The sequence below is a fragment of the Bactrocera oleae genome, chromosome 4 (genome assembly GCF_042242935.1).
Source record: "Bactrocera oleae isolate idBacOlea1 chromosome 4, idBacOlea1, whole genome shotgun sequence".
Taxonomy (NCBI): domain Eukaryota; kingdom Metazoa; phylum Arthropoda; class Insecta; order Diptera; family Tephritidae; genus Bactrocera; species Bactrocera oleae.
The window spans coordinates 18352041-18373448 of record NC_091538.1 but is presented as its reverse complement, the minus strand read 5'-3'; the positions used below and the strand labels follow the sequence as shown (position 1 = coordinate 18373448).

The 21408-nt window shown below is 36.6% G+C and overlaps 5 protein-coding genes across 5 annotated transcripts; 4 read left to right on the top strand and 1 right to left on the bottom strand.

Moving 5' to 3' along the window:
* Positions 1-54: 54 nt before the first annotated feature.
* On the top strand, positions 55-1046 carry sPLA2 (secretory Phospholipase A2). Its single transcript, XM_036375784.2, has 3 exons — positions 55-84; positions 352-638; positions 724-1046. The coding sequence occupies exons 1-3, from the start codon at positions 70-72 to the stop codon at positions 971-973; spliced, it is 552 nt and encodes a 183-aa protein (XP_036231677.1). The 5' UTR covers positions 55-69; the 3' UTR covers positions 974-1046.
* Positions 1047-1424: 378 nt separating this feature from the next.
* Positions 1425-6155, bottom strand: Cpsf160 (cleavage and polyadenylation specificity factor subunit 1). Its single transcript, XM_014233145.3, has 3 exons — positions 6033-6155; positions 4577-5950; positions 1425-4520 (listed from the first exon to the last, which is right to left on the bottom strand). Exons 2-3 carry the CDS (start codon positions 5918-5920, stop codon positions 1560-1562), a joined length of 4305 nt encoding a protein of 1434 aa, XP_014088620.1. The 5' UTR covers positions 5921-5950; positions 6033-6155; the 3' UTR covers positions 1425-1559.
* Positions 6156-7834: 1679 nt separating this feature from the next.
* Positions 7835-10037, top strand: LOC106616463 (nucleolar protein 9). Its single transcript, XM_014233127.3, has 2 exons — positions 7835-8148; positions 8202-10037. Exons 1-2 carry the CDS (start codon positions 7938-7940, stop codon positions 9992-9994), a joined length of 2004 nt encoding a protein of 667 aa, XP_014088602.2. The 5' UTR covers positions 7835-7937; the 3' UTR covers positions 9995-10037.
* Positions 10038-10477: 440 nt separating this feature from the next.
* On the top strand, positions 10478-11310 carry LOC106616469 (DNA-binding protein SMUBP-2). The gene is made up of 2 exons (XM_014233134.3): positions 10478-10592; positions 10651-11310. Exons 1-2 carry the CDS (start codon positions 10580-10582, stop codon positions 11220-11222), a joined length of 585 nt encoding a protein of 194 aa, XP_014088609.1. The 5' UTR covers positions 10478-10579; the 3' UTR covers positions 11223-11310.
* Positions 11311-11472: 162 nt separating this feature from the next.
* On the top strand, positions 11473-16862 carry Cap-D2 (CAP-D2 condensin subunit). The gene is made up of 7 exons (XM_014233157.3): positions 11473-11802; positions 11869-13239; positions 13327-13471; positions 13531-13618; positions 13688-13983; positions 14063-15002; positions 15076-16862. Exons 1-7 carry the CDS (start codon positions 11688-11690, stop codon positions 16507-16509), a joined length of 4389 nt encoding a protein of 1462 aa, XP_014088632.2. The 5' UTR covers positions 11473-11687; the 3' UTR covers positions 16510-16862.
* Positions 16863-21408: the final 4546 nt, after the last annotated feature.

Sequence of the window (21408 nt, the reverse complement as noted above, 5' to 3'; positions counted from 1 at the left end):
ATATATGTATATACATATTCCTTTACACATTTTTCTTTACAAATTTAAATTTATATGTATATGTAGGATATGCATCCATTGTGGGTACATAATATTTTTATTATTTAATCTAGTGTATATTTAGATAGTATTTAAACTTAAATATATGGAACTGGCTGAATATACATATCTTACAAATTCATTAAATTGAAGTCTACTCACAAGGTTCATAAGTCTTATCAGTGTTATATATCTCTGAGGTCATTAAGTTTTCGTAACAATCTGAGATTTACAGCTGAATTGGAATATAAAATTTTTGCAGTCGAAAATTAGTTTATTAAAAGCTTATTAAGAAGCATGATTAAATTTCAGAACAGTCTCATCATCTTGCTACTGGCTGTAGCCGTTGGTGCATTTCAAGAGGAGTCAATATTCGAAGAAGAAGATATCTATAATCAAGCATTACCATCAGTTCCTTTCACTGGTATAACTGTACCAGGTACAAAATGGTGCGGACCTGGCAATACAGCAACCAATTATAATGATTTGGGAACTCAACGTGAGTCGGACACATGCTGTAGGGAACATGACCATTGTGAAAAAATACTGGAGCCAAGACAAACCTTACATGGACTTAATAACACCGATTTATTTCCTATGTGAGTGGTATTAAAAACAATTAATAAATTTATATATAAACCAAAATTACTTTTAAATATCAAAACTGGTATTCAATATTTTCAGTATGAAATGCACTTGTGAGCAAACATTCTTGAACTGCCTACAATCTATTAATAATATGGTTGCAAATACATTGGGACGAGTCTACTTTGGTACTCGCAAAATATGCTTCGCAAACGGATATCCAATATTAAGTTGCAAAGAGCATCAAAAAGGGACTTTTAGACAGCGTTGCATACGTTATGAAGTGGATAAAACACGCGCAAAAATTTGGCAGTTCTATGATATACCATTTTATAGCTATAAGCGATAGCTTTTGATTTGCGAACATATGAATTTTAAATGAAATTAATGAATGTATAGAGAAATAAAGGCATAAGAGAAAATGTTAAGTATTAACTCACTAACCCATCCGCACTTATCATCCAAGCCCATGACCTGTTATGGTATTGTGATAAAAATTTGTATTTAGGATGTTTGTTCACTTTTGACCTCTTTATAATGTAGACATACACATTTGCACAATATGTATAACTTTGACATAAATTATTATCTAAGGGATCGCTACAATCTCCGAACAAATTGTTCAGATCGGACAACTATAGCATATAGTTGCCATACAATTTACCGATCAAACTCTAACTTATTATAGATCTCTTTGTCCCTTTTAAGCTATAAAAAATTGCACCTGTAAGCTATAATAACTAGAATCGGTACAACAATCTTACTCATAACGCTGAATACAATGAAAAATACATTAATAGTTTATTTTCTAATGTTATTTATTCTCCCCACTTGCTTTCCTTATTAAGCACACGGTGTTCTATCGTAATAAAACTTGTCTTCTCAAATTCTTATATACTATTACTAAAAATTAAATGTAATGTTAGGGAGTTGGCTTAGAATACCGATGCAATGCGTTCAATATCCAACAGATCTGCAAGAATTTCCTCTGTTCTCGTACCAATTTTTTTCGCCACTTCATTTTTCTCCGCTGTAGACATCATTGTGTATGTCCAAATTAGATCACCGTCAATTATACACCGACAAGGATTTAGAGATAGTTTTTTCGAACTTTTCACCGTGCGAAACTCTTTAGGATTCAAACCACCCAGATGCTCTTGATAGGAGAGCAGAACGTTTTGCAACATCAAAAATCGTCGGTATACTTTTTCAGGCAGTGGCAGGCAATATCCAAGCGCACCATCTAATGTACCGAAAAATACCAAATGTTTATTTTCATAGAGGAATGGTTGTCGTTGGTGTTGTCCACGTTGATGGCATTGCACACGAAACATTGTATTCACCGCCTGGCCGAGGTGATAATCAGATTTGCGCAGTAACTTCTGACCACCAATAGATTCGCGAGATTCTGGTTGGTACATGTAAACTATAAGGTTTTTATCTGCATCTGTCACTAGGAAACCTAAATTATTGTTGTCTACCATGAACTCAATATTATAGACTTGTAAATAATTAAAATCACGTGATGCCAGTGAAAGTGTGCGGAACTCCTCCTGGAAACGTAGTAAACTGACTGATTTGTAGACATCAGCGATTAGAATTAATGATTTCACAGATATTATCTGATGCACATAGATGTTTGTGTCAATAAATGCGACACCAATAAGATCATCGTCTTTCAACTGCCACAAATAGATCTTTTGGCCGAGTGCTGTTACTAGAAATCCGAGTACATCCGAAATGGCTGATACGGGGCCTTTTTGTTCTTTTTTGAAAACTTCTTTCAATTTGAATTTTGTTAATGGTTTGCCTGGCTCAGGTACAACTTCAATGATGTCGTAAATGTGTATGTTTCCACGTGAGGTGATATCTTCACTATAGTTAAAATTTGTGCCAATACAAAGGTATTCTTTAAGACCGGAACGTGTACCCTCATAAGCGAGCTTTACTATTTTAAATGCTGTCACGTGTTCCCATTCCTCAAATTGTATGGAAGCATCTGGCACAATTTCCCATGTTTCGGGACTCATAAGCACCATTGCAAATTTCGAAGCATTAGGATAGATAAAGCGTTCGCCCTTGTTTTCCTCTGTCAATTCCTTGTCTTCACCATTGAAACGATAATACTTGTTGGTAGGCTCCTCGGTCTGCGTGATCAAGCAATAAACACGATTTTCACGATGATAGACAATCTGTCGCGGCGTACAACGCAATGGTACTTTGCGCACTGGCCAAATAGAATCGTAAGTCAAGTAGGTAGGCAGCACAGAAATCTTTAGTTCGGGTGTATGATCAAAATATAAAAAGCCAAAGGGACAATTTACATTGTTGAACGGTGCAAAACTTCGCACGACACCATTACCGTAGAACTTATGTACACGGAGTTCACCCTTGGAGGTGAGGAAAAGAAAATGTGGATTTACGCCGCAAACCATTACACCATTGTGTCCACTAATGTTGGCAAAGTAACGTAATTTGCTAACATAACGCTCTTGCAAATTGTACGATTCTAGTTCGATTTCCAAATCATCTACTTCCATACTAGTTGATTGCACGTTCAACATATTGAGTGTTTCTAATTTTCTGAAACGTATTTTCAAATGACCTTTAGGATAGCGAAACACTTGATAGATTAGCAATTCCAGACGCGTACGTATTAAAAGTAGTGGACGCATGCCTTGATTTCCCAAGCCAACCATGCTGATTTCCAGTGCCAAAGGCGAATTTGCATGCTGTGGCATGCAATTCAAAAGTATGCCAGTTTTGCTGTTCTCCTGATTGCTTAATGGCACTGGCACGAACTCCATTGAATCGCTGAGCACCATACCGCCATTGCCCGCATCATTAACTAGATACATTAACTTCATATCGGGCATAGAATATATTTCCAACGTGCCCGATTCACGAGCGGTGACCAGCCAGTAAGATGGTTTTATTTGAGGCAGCAAGCGGCGCCACCAATCAGTATTTTTTTGTTTGGATTGTTTTGCAAGATCAGCCAGACTATTCATTTTGAAAGCGTTGCCGGATTCCCCATATAATAGATCTTCTTCATCTTCAATTTTCATATGTGGCTCCGCTTTCATGTATCCCAAACCAGCATACAATGAATTGCCATTACTGCCTGTGAGATTGAGCACGTCATCCGACTTAGCTGTGAATAAGCCAGATATATCCTTGTATGCAGCTATTGCAATCACAGCAGGCATACTGCTGATCGTATTTTTATTGATTGCAAGACGTGGAGTGCCTTTAGTCTCGCGTAAAGCCAATGTTATCACTTGCCCATTTAGTACACGTAAACAAACATATGGATCTGCAGTCGACACTTGCACTACCGGTGAGCCCACATCGATGGGTACATTTTGTATTAGGCGAGTTCCTTGCAGTAGTCTGACGTTACGTGTTGTTGCTTGTATAATGAAACGATTTTGTCCAAGGTTACCCACGAATATAGTTGGTTGTTGACAGCTAAAGCCGGTATTTTCGATTTCGTTGATCTCATCGCCAGTCTGTAATACTAGAGATGATGAGCTTTGCGACAGTATCATAAAATCATGATGATCGTGACGTATTGACTTTTTGCTAGCGTCGTCATACACAGTCCATACATCTAGGCAACCTTCCAGCTCAAAGCTGGTAATAATTTGGGGTGTAATGCAATTTACGAAGACACATAATGCACCGTTCTTGTTGTGACCACTAGAAGCAACGACTTCAATTTTTAGCTCAGCTAAGTTTTCTACATGTGGCCGTAATGTAACGCCATCTTCCTCAAATTCAACACGTTCTCCAGCACACATAAAATTTACCGGTCCCACATTTAACAAACTGTCACAAACTTCGAAAATGTATTTCCGCAATTGAACCGATGTTTTAGCTCCGGTTCCATATACCTAAAGAGCGAGTTCTAATTAATCTTTAAATGTTATAATTAAATCAATACTCTTACCTCCAACTCTTCGTCTTCGATACGCCTCGCTTTAGGTACAGATTCGTCGTTTACTGCAGCGTTAGCATCGTTTGTTTCTACCTCGTCCAACGTTATAACAGTACTTTGATCCTCTTCAGTAAAATGCAGCAATAACGAATTTCCCAATCTTGAACCCAAAAATAAATATTCTGATTGACAAACACACATGCAACTGGTCAGAACGCTAGCAGCAGCTTTGTGGAAATGGAAATTTCGAACCGTACGCATTGAGTCAACGCATAAAGTCAGCACATACAGTTCACCACCTTTAAGCGAGATCACTAGTTTATCAATATCAATAAATGTTAGATTGGCTGCATCAAGTGAGATCCGTACACCGTCCTGTGGCTTGAGAGGGAAACTTGTGCTATGATCTGCTGAGCTATTTAGACTCACACCATATGGTGGCACACTCTGATTAAGATAAATTATGGAATTCACAGTAGTGACGAGGCAACCACCTATTGGCTTCTGTATTGGGAAAACTTGAAGACAATCAAATGGCAAACCGGTAACTGTCCAGATTACTGGATGCACTCGTTGTTGTATGTTTAAAGAAATGGCTACTAATACACACGTATCGGATCGTACACAGACACGTCCAGCAAATGTTCTTACTGGTTCGTAGAGAATCAGCAGTGTTGGTTCATAATAGCCATATAGAAATTGTAAATCTAGTACATTATCAATTTTTTCGTCAAGTTCGCGAAGTGCTATTAGGTAAGAAGCTAATATTGGAGTGCGAGCAACTAGTGCTGTAGGTGTTTTCTTTATGGGTTTCACATCCGCAAGCTCGATCTCATCTAAACTATTATCCTTTCGAAAGGGTAGCACCACCAACTGTTTACCATAAACCAGCATTACAGCGCAGCGTGAGTCTGGGTCAACTCGTACCATTGGTATGAAGTAGCGCCCGGTCCATCCACCACGGACGTCGTCCTCTTCGAAAAAATGCAGAGAAAGTGTTTTTAGTGCAAACGTATCGGGATCATGTTGCACTACCGATAACTTAGCATCTTTGAAACTTATAAGTAGTGCATCCCGTAGTGATCCTGCCAACGACACGCTCTGCAAAGACATCACATTTCCATAGAGTGTGTAGGTCGCCAAACATTCTAAGCGCATTTTTGGAGGTGTACGTAAGTCATTGATATTTAGCAACTTTTGGCGTTGAGCAGCATCTAGATGAGGAAATATACGATATACCTTGAGTATATTTGCACCTGCTACGACGAGGTTCTCTTCAAAATTGTTGAAGAAATGGCAGCAAATTGCAAATTCCACTCCAGTAGCGGGATGTGACTGTTTACACATCGAAAACATGACGAACAACAAGCGCAATTGTCGGGAAATCTATAAAGTATCAAATAATGAACTGAATTTTTCACAGAAATCACTAAAAATCTAAAAGTAAAATAAACAAACAGCTGCTTACCGACTTTTTATCACCGTTTTTTACTCTTCACGCGCAAACAAAACACAGAGAACGTAAAATATAGTTTATAATTCATAATTTACGTTCTCTGACATTTGCCGGCGCTGTGCTGCATTTCAGGGATGGTATTTGATAATTTTTAATAGTGCTGAATTTAGTCAAAACATAGGACAAAATGTAGTTGAGAGTGCCAAAATGAATCGAGTTCGAATAAATTTGCCATATAGAATAAAAAAAATTTCATTAACATAAAAACAAAACAGGAAACGTGTGCCTATATTAATTTGATTTTATTATACATATTTATATTACTACATATGTCTATACATAAAATAACAAATAAGTCACCCAGACTTAATAATATGATACATTAAGTTTACTTCATAAGTTCATCCTAATCTATCTATAGGCAAAATAATTATTAAAAATAATGGTACATATTTTCGTCTTTCATCAAACTGTGCCAAGAAATAGTCGATTGTGCGTAAAGTGCCGACTAGAGGTGAAAAAGAGGAAAAATGCAGAATTGTTCGTTATTTCAGATTATTGCTGTATTTGCTTCATAAAATTGGTAACACTTTGATGAGAAAAGATTATGGTACTGTGTTTACATTGGGAATCTTACCGACTCGGCAAATTCCTTTTGGTGTCGCTCTGTGCATTCACACGAGCAAAAATAGTCCAGTAACTCAATCGAGTTTTTCGGTCAATCCTTTTCATAAAATTTTTGCAAATATTTGTGCGGTTCGACTGCGCAACACTTAGAGCGTGTTGCATATATCATTTGTATGTTGGGATGATGGTCTCACATTTTGCTTGCAATGAATTACAATGAATGTGTTAGAATAATATGCATAATACCTACCCGCTTAATAGTTTCAAAAAATTACTTAAGTTGGGAATTCCCTAATCCACCAGAATGTATTGAATACCCGCTACTAAGATTTTCAAGACCAAATTTATAACAGGAATTTCCTAATCTTTAAATATTAAAATCCCATAAATTTTTTATTCCATAATTTTTTCAATTTATTATAAAACATCCTTGAATTAGTTACAATTCTTGTTTTAAGTAAAATGATATTCGAACAAAATTCTATGTTTTATGTATGTTATTAAAAATGAAAATTGAATTTTGAGTATAATAATTAATAATTCTCCTTATTTACAATTTTTCTAAATATTTCTATTATTCTATGCATACATATGAAATAAATTCCGGCTACTTGTCGCGTTCTACACCGGACATTGCAGGCTCAACAAGCATTTTTTTAACATGGGCTTAGTCTCTTCTGCAAACTGCCGGTTCTGTGACATGGAGTCGGAGACCCCAGAACACCTGCTAGTGGACTACACAGCAGTCTGCAGACGCAGATTTAAGGTCCTGGGATCCATGTTTCCTAACAGGGATCGCATCGCCTCACTAGCACCTAGCAGTATATTGGATTTCATCAAATCCTGGCTAGATAAGTCGCTGTGACCTAGGGGAGGGCACAATAGACATTGGTCGCGGTGCAAACCTCTACCCTTATCTATTCTATTCTATTCATATATATTTGCATATCACATACAAAAAATAAGATGACAGAATTAAAATTTCTGAACGAATGTTATAGATTTATTTTAAACCGAGCGCTGTTGCAACCTTTCAAAGAATTTGAAAGTGATAAGGAATGCTGAAAAGGGTAGCAGCGAGCTGTTAGCGTCGTCGCCTCGCTCACAAAAAGCTGGTTTGGGTTACAAAAGAGTCAAAATGTAGACACATACTTAGCAGCATTTAAATTTGCACGTTTTTTTCAGTTTATTTTGCTATGGCTATTGACAGTTTATTTTGGTAAAACACGTTCTTTATGTTTGCGATTGAAAATAGTTGAGCTAAAATAAAAAGTTTTATTTATTACAAGTATGGAGTCTGAAGTTAATAGTTTTTCAGCCGATCAAAATAAAAAGCGTCAGAGAAAAAAAAAGAAAAATAGTAGATTTCTTCGAAATGCAAAAGGTTTTGCCAAACAAGGAATTTACGGTCGCGGTACTCACATTGATGATGATCAGTACAATTATTTTATTAATATTTTGGATGCAATGAAAAATGGATTTGAGGATGTCGATGAAAAAGGTATGTTTGTATATTTTTGGAACATATTAATTTTTACCACTTATTATTTATAGTTAATATGGCTAACAACGTATTCGCACAAACAAATGAACAGGAGGTTCATTTAGCATCCAATCAAATTGTGTGTAAAGTGCTTGAGTCGTTGATTGGATTTGTGGATGCAGTAAATTTGGAACGTTTCTTTAATGTATTTGCTGATAATTTTCGGCCGGTCTGTTCCGACCGCTTTGCATCACACGTTTTACAAAAAATGGTTGAAATAGCCTTTTTGCGAGCTTTGGGAAAATCGAGCTTAAAAAATGTAGGTGATAATACAGATTCAGCGGAGCAACCATCTGCACCGAAAAGACCTAAAACTGAAGTTACAGCTTTTAGTGAAGAATCGTATAACGGTGAAGCTGACTTTAGCGCCGACCACCGTAAGCAGTGCAGCAAGTTTGTCGAACGCGTGAGTAAATTTTTACTTAACAATCTGGAAGATTTCGTGTGGGACCCCTGTGCTAATCATATTATGAGAACTAGCATACTCAGTTTGGCCGGTGTACATGTGGCAAAGGTAGCGTTCGAGAAGGGCGGTGCTGATATGGCAAAAAATCGGAAGCTGTACAATGTACCAGATGAGTGGTTAGATGTGCTGAAGGAATTTCCACAACGGTTAGAAATGTGGCCTCAATTCTCAGATTTTCCATACCAAGAACTATCCTCAGCTTTACTAGGAGTTATTTGTGTCGCATTACGTCCAACAGACAAACAACTTTTGAAACATTTTGGGAAAAAAATATTAATGGAATCATTCCTTAAAATAGAGCAAAGTGACGAAGAAAAGGATAAAAAAATTGAAATAATGGATGACGACGAAGAGCCATCGCAGAAAATTGAGAAAGTTGGAGGTAAAAATGTTGAAGACGCGGAAGGGGAAAAAACTTGCCCTACTGTAAAACTACCAAAGGTGTTTGAATACCAATCAGCCGTTATTTTGTTGGAAACTTTGATAACTATAGCTGGTCCAAAACTGTTGACTCAACTTTATGCAATGCTCTTCACCGGACGTTTATCACTATTAGCTAGAGAACAACTAACTAATTTTGCTGTGCAAAAGCTTTTGCAAAATATTAAAGAAAAGGAAGATTTTGAAAACGTATTCAACGAATTAGTTAATGATGTTGAAGATCTGCTGAAGATTGGGCATACCGGTGTAGTAGAGGCGCTTGTTGGCGCATGTCTGCGTATAGGTTCGAAGCAAGCTCAAAGTATTGTATCGTTACAAACAGCGCTTCACACACCTGCGAGCGATAAGCAAAAAGTTAAGAGTTTCTTCCATTGCTTAATCAAATTGAAGCCGTATGAAGTCACACAGGCTGACAACAGCGCTTTCGTACATCTTCATGGCTCACTTATTGTTCAACACATTTTGCGATTCAATAAGCCTATTTTTTTGGTTAACTGTATATTGGATACTCCTGCCGAACAATTAGTAATCATATTTAATACACCAAATGGATCACATATCGTTGATGCGTTCCTGCAAAGTAAATATATTGGTGAGAAATCTCGAGAGAAATTCATTAGATACATGGAGGGTTTCTATGTGGACTTAGCCACCAGTAAGTTCGGTTCACGAGTTGTGGACAGTTGTTTTGCGGCCGCACAAGAATCGCAGAAAGCGCGTATAGTAAAAGAACTAGCAGATAAAGCAAATCTGCTGAAGAGTACACCATTCGGTAGATTACTTTATAATAAATTCCGTGTTGAAACCTACAGACTGTCGGTGACGCAATGGAAAGCGAGCTTACATGTGAATAAAGAGCAACGAGTTGATAAACTATTTAAGGACATTGTTAATTAATTTTTCATAATAAATACAATTTTTATTCGCCCCGAAATTAAAATTTTTTCATCAATTCATCAAAGTGTTATTAGATTAGAGAAGCCAGTGTAATTGAATTTATGGTATATGGTCAACCCAAAAAAAAGCGGATAATAATATAACGGTATTTTGCACTAAAAACACTTTCTCTGTATTTTTTCTAAGAGGACGACGTCCGTGGTGGATGGACCGGGCGCTACTTCATACCAATGGTACGAGTTGACCCAGACTCACGCTGCGCTGTAATGCTGGTTTATGGTAAACAGTTGGTGATGTTACCCTTTCGAAAGGATAATAGTTTACAGTGTAATTGAATTTATGGTATATGGTCAACCCAAAAAAAGCGTTATAATAATATAACGGTATTATTATAAATACACCTTTTTGTAAAAATGTTTAAAATTAAACTAATCAGGTATTTGGTTTTTTGCTTTTCGTGTCACCCTGTATAATTAATACGTTCATATATAATTTACGTTCTCTGAAAGTCGTCTTTCGTTGTCAAAATCAGCTGAACTTTATTAATATTTTCATTTCGAATGTAAACAAAAATTGTGGAAGCAAATGGAAAACAAGGGTAAAAATAAATGGATTAAATAAACTCACCAAGAGTTATTATCAATATATACTTTTAGGTAATAATAATACCACAGTTCTTTCCAATTCGGCATCAAAAAGTTCAAACTCCTCCGATGCACCTCCAGATGAACCACTTTTTCCGATAGCGCCAGGAAAAACTCGTCCCAACTATGGTACCAACAATACCTTAGAGCTTTTGGAACGCATTCCCACAGAAGTCGTAAATTTAAAGTTAGATGATGTATTGACTGCAGTAAAAGATGTAGATAACTTATGCGATTATCCGCGATGCAAAACAAAAACAAAACTTATGGGCCAAGATTGTGAGCTATGCCGTAAACGATTTTGCTTCAAACACGGATTGCCGGAGGTCCATGGTTGTGGCGAGGCAGTAAAGCGAGAAGAACGAGTCAAATTCCTACACCCTAAACCAGCCAAGACAGTGCGCGAAGAAGCTGATCTTGCGCAGGCTAAGAAAAAGTTACAATCTAAATTAAAAGATATGCAAGTAGGACGTATGCAAAAAGTGAATGGTGGTCCCCCGATCGTCGTGAAGGGTGGCAAAGGTGGAGCTGGTGGAAGTGGTGCAGGCGATGGAAAGGGTTCAAAGCGGAAGAAAGGAAAATAAGTAATATATAAAAATTTAATGTAAAATGGAAATAACTTGAATATACAAAATCAATAAAAAAAAAATAATTTTCTGGTAAAATTATATATGAATAAAAAAAGCAATAGCTTTACTCTGTTTAGAACACTTAAATTGAAGTGCGCGTAAAATTTCGTCACCAAATAAAATAAAATAAATATTAAACTCAAACAAATTGGTGATCATGTGAGTTTAGTGTTCGTACAGTACTCTTAACAACTCTGTGTTTCTAGCGTCAGTTGATTTTGTTTGACGTTAATTCAATTTTGACGGCAACAAGCGTCGCACAGAAGAAAATCACTCTTTATTGTTGTGTTTGCTTAGTTATAATTCTCGAATTTACAATTGTTTTTAACAATTAACGCTTAATTATACGATACAAAATAGAGTGCGAAAATCAACGAGAAAGTGATAATAATTAAAAATCATATTTGAAAACAGCGCGCTATGGATTTCCAATTCGTTTTGCCTACCGCCAATGCAGACCTGCTAAACTCAAGCGGAGATAGCTACTATGTCAAACAAGTTTATGCGCCAAATGAAATCGGAGAACGTCTACGCTGTAAGTGAAACTTATTATTTTTTTATTTTAACATGTATTGATAAATTCTTTATTTTCATTTAAAAGTGTGCAAACAGATGGTGCAACAAGGCGATCCATTCTATCTCTTCGATCACTTTGATACATATTTTACCATAATTGAAGGACTCGGTTGTGATGCAGCCACTATTACCAATCTTATGCGCGCCTTTGATTTACTATACATTACAGTAGACAAGCTTGGTCAAAGGCTCGCGCCAATATTATCCTGTAGTGACACAGCACAAAGCTTAGAAGACCGTCAAAAATATCTGAATTTGACAAAAATGTCACTATTTTTACAAGTCAGTGTAGTGAGACGTATTGATAGTGTTTGTGCTCAGGTTCAGCAACAACAACTACAGAGTCAACAGAAAAAACGTTCGAAACAAACAGAAACACTAGAGCAATATCCTGATTGGGATTCTAAACGCGGTCGTTTTCTAGTACAACTTTTTAATATTTTACAGTTTCCGCTGGAAAAACTGTGGAATCCACCTGTAGCTGAAGAAAATTTTGTAAATTTAATTTGTGACATTTGCTATCGTACACTCGAATTAATACAACCCCGCACAGACAACCGACATATTACAGACACAGTTTTTCAAATTTTCGGTACCGCCATAAAACGCTACAATCATGCGCTCACTTTTCCTGTACGTATTTTACAAATATTGCGAACGACCGAACATGCTGCACTATCAATTGCAAGCGGTATAAATGTATTACAGGAAGAATATGGTATATCTAGTGTTTTCTCAGTGCTCATTAAGGATATTGTAGAGGCGCTCACCGTCGACTCAGCTGATACGGTGGTATCACGAAACTTTTCTAACTTTTTAATGGAATTAGCTACCATAGCCCCGAAACTGATGATACCACATCTCTCTACTTTATGTGATGAGTTGTTGAATTGCGAATCTCATACTCTTCGAAATTGTATATTACAAATTATGGGCGATGCAATTGTTGGTGAACTAACCTCAGAAGAGCTGTCTGAGGAATTGAAAGAGGCGCGAAATGAATTTCTTGAAAATTTATTGGCTCACATTAATGATGTGTCAGCGCATGTGCGCGCGAAAGTTTTACAAATTTGGAATAATATGAAAGAAGAAAACGCGGTACCGTTATCCTTCCAGTTAAAAGTGTTATGTGAAGCTGTCGATCGTTTGGAAGATAAAACTTCCTCTGTACGCAAGCATGCTGTACAGCTGATTAAATCGTTTTTAGAACGCAATCCTTTCGCAGCTAAACTAACGTTAGAAGAGCTGATTAAGAAACATGCAGAAGAATGTGAGAAAATGGAGAAATTAAGTGAAGTGCTGGCGGAGGAGCGTAAAAAAGCCGAAGAATTGGATGAGCAATGGAGTGCACTAATACCGGAAATATTACCCATTGTAGAGACAGATTTGAAAGAATGTAAGTAAACTTAATTGCATAAAGATATAATTTTTTGTCGACATGGTATTTACATTTATTTATACATTTTGTTTTGCATTGTATTAGGTACCGAAGACTTACCAGGGAATACACAAGAGAACTATGAAGATATGATACAACGCATTTCTACATTGTTGTTGGAGAAGAAATATCGCGAGGCAGTTAGTTTGTTGCGAAAAGCCGACCATGTTGCCGGCAATGCTGAATTGCGGTGTGTATTTTCAAAACATACAGTTTGAGGAACTTATAGAATTATAATATTTATTGCAGACACACTTTAAAACTGGAGGAACAATGCGCCTACTATATGGCATTGTTAAAATCCTACATCTTTCTTGCAAATGGATGCAAAGACAGCGTAAGTTTACTATAAATTTTATAAAAGTCGTTTTAAAATAAAGCAAACATACTTCCCATCAAACTATAGAACGAAGAATTGGGTACACAAATAAAGACCGTACAGTTTTTACAAGACTCTATCGATTTCTCTAAAGTCATAACAAAGGCTGTGCCAAAAATTCAAGAATTATTGCTGTCGAAAACTAACACTGATGTATTTGAAGCTGTTGATCTCTTTACCACCGGGTATTTGTTTGGTATTAAAGGCACTGAAGGTGGTATGCGGCAGATGTTGTATCTGGTATGGTCATCGGATAAGGAAAAACGTGATGCAGTTTCTAATGCCTACAAAAAAGTACTGTTCACTACCGATCAAACGGGCAGGTTGGTAGAAAAGATGATATGTATATATGTAAATATATATTTATATCTCTATGATAACTTTTTTTTTTTATTAATTTAGGACCCATGCCATTAAAGTCGTGCAAAATCTTATGCGGTTTCTTGAGGAACTCGAATATGGTCATTACACAGCCATGGAGTGTTTAATGCGCGAATGGGTATCCACGGACGATATTGATGCTGCCATTATACAAGTGCTATTTGAACGTTTTACTCAGAAATTAGAGGGCACATCCGACAATGAATCTCGCTTAGCATTGCAGTTGCTAATAATGGCATCACATGCCAAATCGTCCATTGCTTCGGCAAATATCAATGTAATTGAAACTATTGGTTTGGGCGAACGTGCTAAATCCGATCCACGTATTTATACCGGTTGTATGGAGTTTATGTTGAACTCTATCGATTCAAGCGCACATTCGAAATTCTACAAACGTTATGAGCCAGATGCAGCACTTGTTCAAAAAGTGATCGAATTCTTTCAACGGTTTTTCTTTCATCCCGGCGTGCCAGATTTTGATAGGCTGGCAATGCGCACCTTGGAGTTTTTCTATCACCTCTGTCAGATGCCGGATGTAATTTGTCAGAAAATTGTTGTTGGTTTATTGAAAAAATTTCGTGATTTTGCAATATGTATCACTGATATTACACCATCGCAACAGGCACAATCACTTGAAACACCCTTTTCGCAGCCCATACCGGAGACTCAACCAACTCAGACTCAGACTCAGAGTGCTGCAGTGTCACAGCAAAAACGTATGCCTGTATTTTTATTAACACGGTTTCTCTTCACAATTGGCTATATGACAATGAAAGAGATGATCTTTCTCGATATCGATGTCTATAATAATATGAAATTCAGACAAGAGTTGACCGAATGTGAAGAGAAGAAAAAGAAAAACGCATTCAACACGAACCGACGAAAGACGGGGAATTTAAATATGTCAGCAACGGAATCGTTGAAGCGATTGTCAGGTACAGCTGCTGAACCACAGCAGGAGGTGGGTGAAACCAATAAGAAAGCTTTTTCTTTGCTTAATAATATTAAAATTTGTGTTAATTTTAACTTTACAGCCCGACGAAGATCTCGTTGGTGCTACCGCTGAAGACAATATAGCCGAACTTATTAACCATATCTGCGAGAATGTGCTGCTGCATGCTGAAAATTCACTGCTCAGTAAAATATTTCCCTACGTCATGGAAATATGCAAATATCCCGTTAAGTATCGGGATCAATCACTGCAACAAGCGGCCACTCTTACGCTCATACGCTTTATGTGCGTGTCCTCAACATTCTGCGAAGCGAATATGCCTTTCCTTATGAACATTTTGAATCACACTAAAAATATTAAGATCAAATGTAATATTGTAATTGGTTTGTCAGATTTGACATTCCGTTTTCCCAATATAATCGAACCCTGGACGGGTCATTTCTACTCGACGCTGCACGAAAATAATACTGAGCTAAGATTAACGGCAGTGAAAATGCTTTCGCATCTCATTTTGCACGAAATGATACGCGTGAAAGGACAGATTGCCGATTTAGCGATGTGCATTGTGGATGCCGATGCAGAAATTAAGAATATTACGCAGCAGTTCTTTAAGGAAATCGCCAACAAATCGAACATCTTATACAATGTCTTGCCGGACATCATATCGAAACTGAGTGATTCTAGTTTGAATTTAGAAGAGGAAAAATATCGCACGATTATGCGTTACATTTTGGGCCTGATACAAAAGGATCGTCAGGTTGAAACTTTGGTGGAGAAATTGTGCTTGCGCTTTCCAGTGACGCGTGAAGAACGCCAGTGGCGCGATATTGCTTATTGTCTGAGTCTGCTTTCCTATAATGAACGCGCTGTCAAAAAGCTGATAGACAACGTACAACATTTTAAGGATAAAGTACAAATCGACGAAGTATATCAGTCGTTCAAGTTTATCATAAGTAACACATCAAAACTGGCTAAACCCGAACTTAAGGCCGCCGTTATGGAGTTGGAAACACGAATCAATGAATGCTTGGAAGTAACTAACGGAAAGGAGCGTGAAGACAAAGAAGCTGGTGGTGGCGTTGGCGGCGACTCGAGCACTGGCCGTGGCGAGGCACGTGACAAAACCAAAAAAGATAAAAAGGCAGGTGGTAGCAAACAACGAGCAGGCAGTAAACGACGCGGTAAGCGTGACAAATCATCCAGCAACGAAACAACAAGCAGTAGTGAAGATGAAGGGCCTACAAGACAAAAACAACAGCAACGGGCGCCTGCGCATGCTGCCATCGCTGATTCCTCATCGTCGGAAGGGGAACAAAGTGCGCAAACCGCGCGAGGTGGACGTAAGGCAGCAAACTCAGTATCAGCGGCGCGCGATAGAAGTAGAAAAGCGGCGAATATAACCACAAACAAGCCGCGCACTGGTACACGCAGCAAAGTTATCGAAGAGTCCGCCAGCTCAGATGATGAGGAAGAACAGCATCCGCAACGCAAACGCGGGCGTGCCAATCGCAAATGAATGGAAGCCATAAACTTAGACTATAAACACTAGAAAAATAGAGCGTAGTTTAGTTACTAAAAATTAAAGCAAGTAAATTGCTAATATAAATTAACAATTAGATTTACATCGCTACTATGTATCTATAATAGCGTGAGTACGAGTATAGCTGCCGTTCGACAACAGTATAGCAAAATTTACATTACGAGTGGATATCTACAGCAGGCAGTCCCCATTTTGTGTACATTATCGATTATTATCAACCTTCGTTATAATATGTGGAAATGTCGAAATCAGGAAACTGCTTTTAAGTAGTTGCTTACACTATTTTGCGAATTTTGGAGTTTAAATACATTAAATATCTTTAAAGAAAAGATGTATACTTTATTTTTTATTTATTTAAGAACGTTTAAATGAATGAATACCGAAATTGTTCTTCAAAAATAGTCGCTTTTTAAACACTGAATTTTGAAATTTTTATTCAAAAGCGTGTTACTAATACCATTAAGTTGCACAGCGTATAAGTTTCTATAAACAATTTGTTCTCAACCCCAACTATTAATTATATCATAACCTATCCCAGATTCACATCATACACACTGACATCAGATTGATCAATATTTGATATATTTTAGTATTTGAACATTGAATTAATATAATAATTTTTTTTTTTTAACTTCATTCATTCATTAAAGCGAACATCACATTATATGAAATCTATTCCATGACATTTGCTCATTATGATATAACATTAATTCCATGCCCTTACATGGTCACATCAGTTAAGGTCAAATCGCGATATAAAATCACATCATATTACAGAATTTTTGAACCGTACCTAAAATCAATTGAATTGGTATGACATGACATCTTAGTGAGAAGAAAGGACACTAAATGAAATTAAAAACAAAAACAGGAAATCAGATCAGCAGCAAGTGCGATTATATGATTTATCATCACACCATTAATACCAAATACATATTTTAGTTTATGAACCCTCATTCGACAATTCTGCATTAATATGGTACATCATTTCACTTTGAACATAAATCGCGTCTAATTATCAATTATCACGTCGACATATGGCATTACTTGACCGAAAATTTTGAATGCACCATATGAAAAATGCCACAAATCATATAACAGAAAATAAATCAAATCAAGAAATTGCATAACACTTCCAAAAAGATAAATAGTTAGTTATTCTTTTTTATTCTTGTTCAAAAATTTATAAAAAAATCAATCTTTGTAGTTAGTTTTCAAAGTCATTTTTGTGCTAACATCACCTATGGTATTCTTCCCTTATATGCAACCAAATTCCGTAAAAAACGTAGGCCAGAGAACTTAAAACAACGAGAAGGTGCTAATCGAATTTTGTATGATCTTAACAATTTGTGATTGTACCTTTGCCTTGAAAAATAATCCATACCAAATTCTTGAAGATAGCTCAACTATATGAGATATGGCAACTATATGCTATAGTCAGCTTCTCTGGTAGAAAAGGACGTATGAAAATTTTCAGATCGATATCTTAAAAACTGACAGACAGACATAGCAAAATCGACTCAGCTCGTCACGCTGATCATTTATATACATATACATAGGTTTTATAAGATATCCGGCGTTTCCTTCTAGGTGTTACAAAGTTCTTAGCAAACTTAATATACTCTGTTCAGGGTATTAAAATGTTATTGCACTAAAATATTCTAAAGGAGCAATTTTTACTTGGATAGTGTTCTGAATGTGCCAGATTACTGTTGAGCTAGATTACTGTTGAGCTAGATTACTGTTGAGCTAGATTACTGTTGAGCTAGATTACTGTTGAGCAGCAATATTCGCTCACCAAGTTAATTATCGGTTAAATCACGAGTTGACAAAATTACTCATCCATTAATCTCTCTGGCTAGGGCCCCTTTAATTCTGTTGTTTACAGTAAATTAAAATAATCATCTCGGCCAAAAAAGAATTAAATCGCGAACATTTTAACGGTACTGTTTTAAACAACTTTCGACGTTAACTCAGCAACAGTGCATCGATGAACTTAATTAAATTTTTGGCGATGCAGCTCCATCAAAGACCAGTGTTTATCAATGGTATAGTCAATTCGATCAAGGTCGTAGATCACTCTAAAACGAATTTCGTGAAGGTCGTCCAAAATCAACCATACCACTAAAACAAGGCAGAGCAGTAAATTCTGAATGGTACAAAACCATTTGTTTGCCAGTTGTCTTTCAAGAAATCAAGAAACCAACCGCCGAAGACGCATTACTCTTCACGAGCTTTCACACATCGACTGAAACAAAGACGTTTTGACGCGCTCAAAACTTCGATTTGATGAGCCATCCGCCGTATAGCCCTGACTTGGCACCGAATGACTTCTTTTTATACCCTTACGTATGAAATAAACTAAGAAGTCAACGTTTTTCGATACCTAAAAAGGCGGTTGATGCGTTCAGAACGCATGTTTTGGAGACACCTCAATCAGAGTGGCAAAAGTGCTTCGAAAATTGCTTCAAACGCATGCAAAAGTGCATAAATCCTAACGGAGTTAAGCGATTTTCGGCGATTAACATTTGTTGTTGTTGTCTAATCCTGAAATATAAAAGGCAACCCTCGTATTCATGATTCGGACAGTCGTGACTAGCTTGATTGCGACACCTATCATCATAAACGAAACTATTAAACTTTCTTAGTAATTGTAAACAAAGCCCTCTCTTCCCTATAATCATGATGTCATTATTTAGTGCATTTTTCTATCAAACGCACTCCTAACAAGTATGAAACTACAATATATCTATGACGAGTTCAGAAAACTTGACATCAAGTAGCACAGAGTCTTTTCGATTTCTGCTATCAACTCCACATAAATATTTGGTCATAGCCTATCTCAAAATCAGGGTTCAGGACGAAGCCAACACCATTTTGGTTGATGTAACATATTAAACTCTCCGAAATATTCTGCAATCCACAACATAAATACTTCCATTCTAAGAATTCGCACCATACTCAATGCATCTGGAAACAAGAGATTAGAGAGATTAATATATTACTACTACAACAACAGTTTTTTATGACTTTTAAATCATATTCCTACATGTGTGGCGATATTTACCACTTTTTTATATGAACCGGAGTTGCGGAGTTTTTTTATGAAACGATTAAAATCTATTTTTATAAATCAATGGTAGATTATAGTATGACATTTGAAGAATATTCTGATAAATTTTCATTGAGAAATATTAAAATATACGGCAATGGGAGCAATTACTCTGATCGTCTCGGAAAAAAGTTGCAATGCGGTGCCGCTCATAACTCGATGCTTGATTATTTAAAATTAAAAAACAAGAAAAAACATTAACTTCGGTTGCGCCGAAGCTATAATACCCTTCACAAATACAAAGGCCCCTTACAAGAACTTGATTCCGAACGTTCAATTTGTATGGCAGCTATATGATATAGTGACCTGATCTGACCAATTTCTGTGGAGGATAATTTGTTGCCTTAAGCAATAACTCGTGGCTTCATACCTCGTCAAATGAAAGAGTTTTTCATACAAACACTTGATTCCGATTGTTCAGTTTGTATGGCAGCTATATGCTATAGTGGTCCGATATCGGTCGTTCCGACAAATAAGCAGCTTCTTTGTTAGAAAAGAACAGGTGCAAAATTTTAGATCGATATCTCAAAAACTGAGGGACTAGTTCGCGTATATACAGACGGACGGACAGACAGACGGACATGGCTAAATCAACTCAGCTCGTCACAGTGATCATTTATATATATACTTTATATGGTCTCCGACGTTTCCTTCTGGGTGTTACAACCTTCGTGGCAAAATTAAAATACCCTGTTCAGGGTGCATTGCAAAGATATTGCTAGGAAGGTTTTCGGAAATTTTTTTTTGACAGAAAAATGCGATTTGTTGCGAAAAAAATCTGTGAATTTCTTATTGTAAAATTAAACATATTAACAAATTTGAAAAACTATCTTCTTTGTTACCCTGGATATCTTAGCAAATTTCGGTGGTTTCAAGTGTCTAGAGTACGAATTTGTTCATGCAAGTATTAAATTTGATTTTGTTTTTATTATATTTGCATTTCTTATTATTTTTGGAACAGTTATGAGCTGATTAGTACTAAAATATAATTTCCAGCCATGATTAGGGCTCTGCGCGCATACAAACATCACGTGATCCCCATTATCAGGGCTTTACCGAAAATTTGCGAAAGAAAAAAGATTTTAATAAAAATCAAACGTGGAAATATGTATATAAACACACATTTACAAAATGTTATGTTTTAGTCAATGGAAATCTCCTTTTGCGTTTCAAAAGTTATCAGCGTGCTCTGAGAAACAATGATGTCGCCGCATTTCCATAAATTGGCGCAATCTATCAGTGGAAGTGAAAGGTAGGGTAAAACAATTATGCCAATGTTATTTTTTCTAATTGAACTTCGAGAGTTTTTTCGCGATCAATTAAGGAAGGATATTGTTGTTGTAATTACACTTGCAGAACTATTGAAAAGTTAAAAGGTTGGTCCTTAAATACGGTAATTCATCAAAGATACAAATTTTATCAATGGACTGTTCCGGAAAGCGTAATTTGAGTATGTCTCTCGAAAGTTTAGTGTAACCATAAAGCACCAAATTATGAAGGAATTTCGCAAAATTTGCTGACAAACTTTAAGATTCTAGGAGAAAATATGAGTATCTAGTTAGACTAACATATATCCGCAATTATTTGGATACATTTTCGGATAGTTAGATAATTATAGTGAGACATAGAGAGAACGGTTCCCCTAGGATCTAAAAGTGGTAGAAGAACGCTATTAAAGTTGATGGGCTCGTCCCATTATGGCTGATTATTGCTGATCTTTAGAGAAAGATTGTAAACTGGAAAATTGTAAAGGAAAAACTCAT

What these genes read in the sequence shown, in the direction of transcription:
- Cpsf160 (XM_014233145.3), bottom strand. Translation starts at nt 5,920, where the DNA reads ATGTTTTCGATGTGTAAACAGTCACATCCCGCTACTGGAGTGGAATTT. An exon ending in TCGAAGACGAAGAGTTGGAG is followed by an intron (nt 4,521 to 4,576) that starts GTAAGAGTATTG and finishes CTCGCTCTTTAG; the next exon opens with GTATATGGAACCGGAGCTAA.
- LOC106616463 (XM_014233127.3), top strand. Translation starts at nt 7,938, where the DNA reads ATGGAGTCTGAAGTTAATAGTTTTTCAGCCGATCAAAATAAAAAGCGT. An exon ending in TGAGGATGTCGATGAAAAAG is followed by an intron (nt 8,149 to 8,201) that starts GTATGTTTGTAT and finishes TATTATTTATAG; the next exon opens with TTAATATGGCTAACAACGTA.
- sPLA2 (XM_036375784.2), top strand. An exon ending in AACACCGATTTATTTCCTAT is followed by an intron (nt 639 to 723) that starts GTGAGTGGTATT and finishes CAATATTTTCAG; the next exon opens with TATGAAATGCACTTGTGAGC.
- Cap-D2 (XM_014233157.3), top strand. Translation starts at nt 11,688, where the DNA reads ATGGATTTCCAATTCGTTTTGCCTACCGCCAATGCAGACCTGCTAAAC. An exon ending in AATCGGAGAACGTCTACGCT is followed by an intron (nt 11,803 to 11,868) that starts GTAAGTGAAACT and finishes TTCATTTAAAAG; the next exon opens with TGTGCAAACAGATGGTGCAA. An exon ending in GCCGGCAATGCTGAATTGCG is followed by an intron (nt 13,472 to 13,530) that starts GTGTGTATTTTC and finishes TATTTATTGCAG; the next exon opens with ACACACTTTAAAACTGGAGG.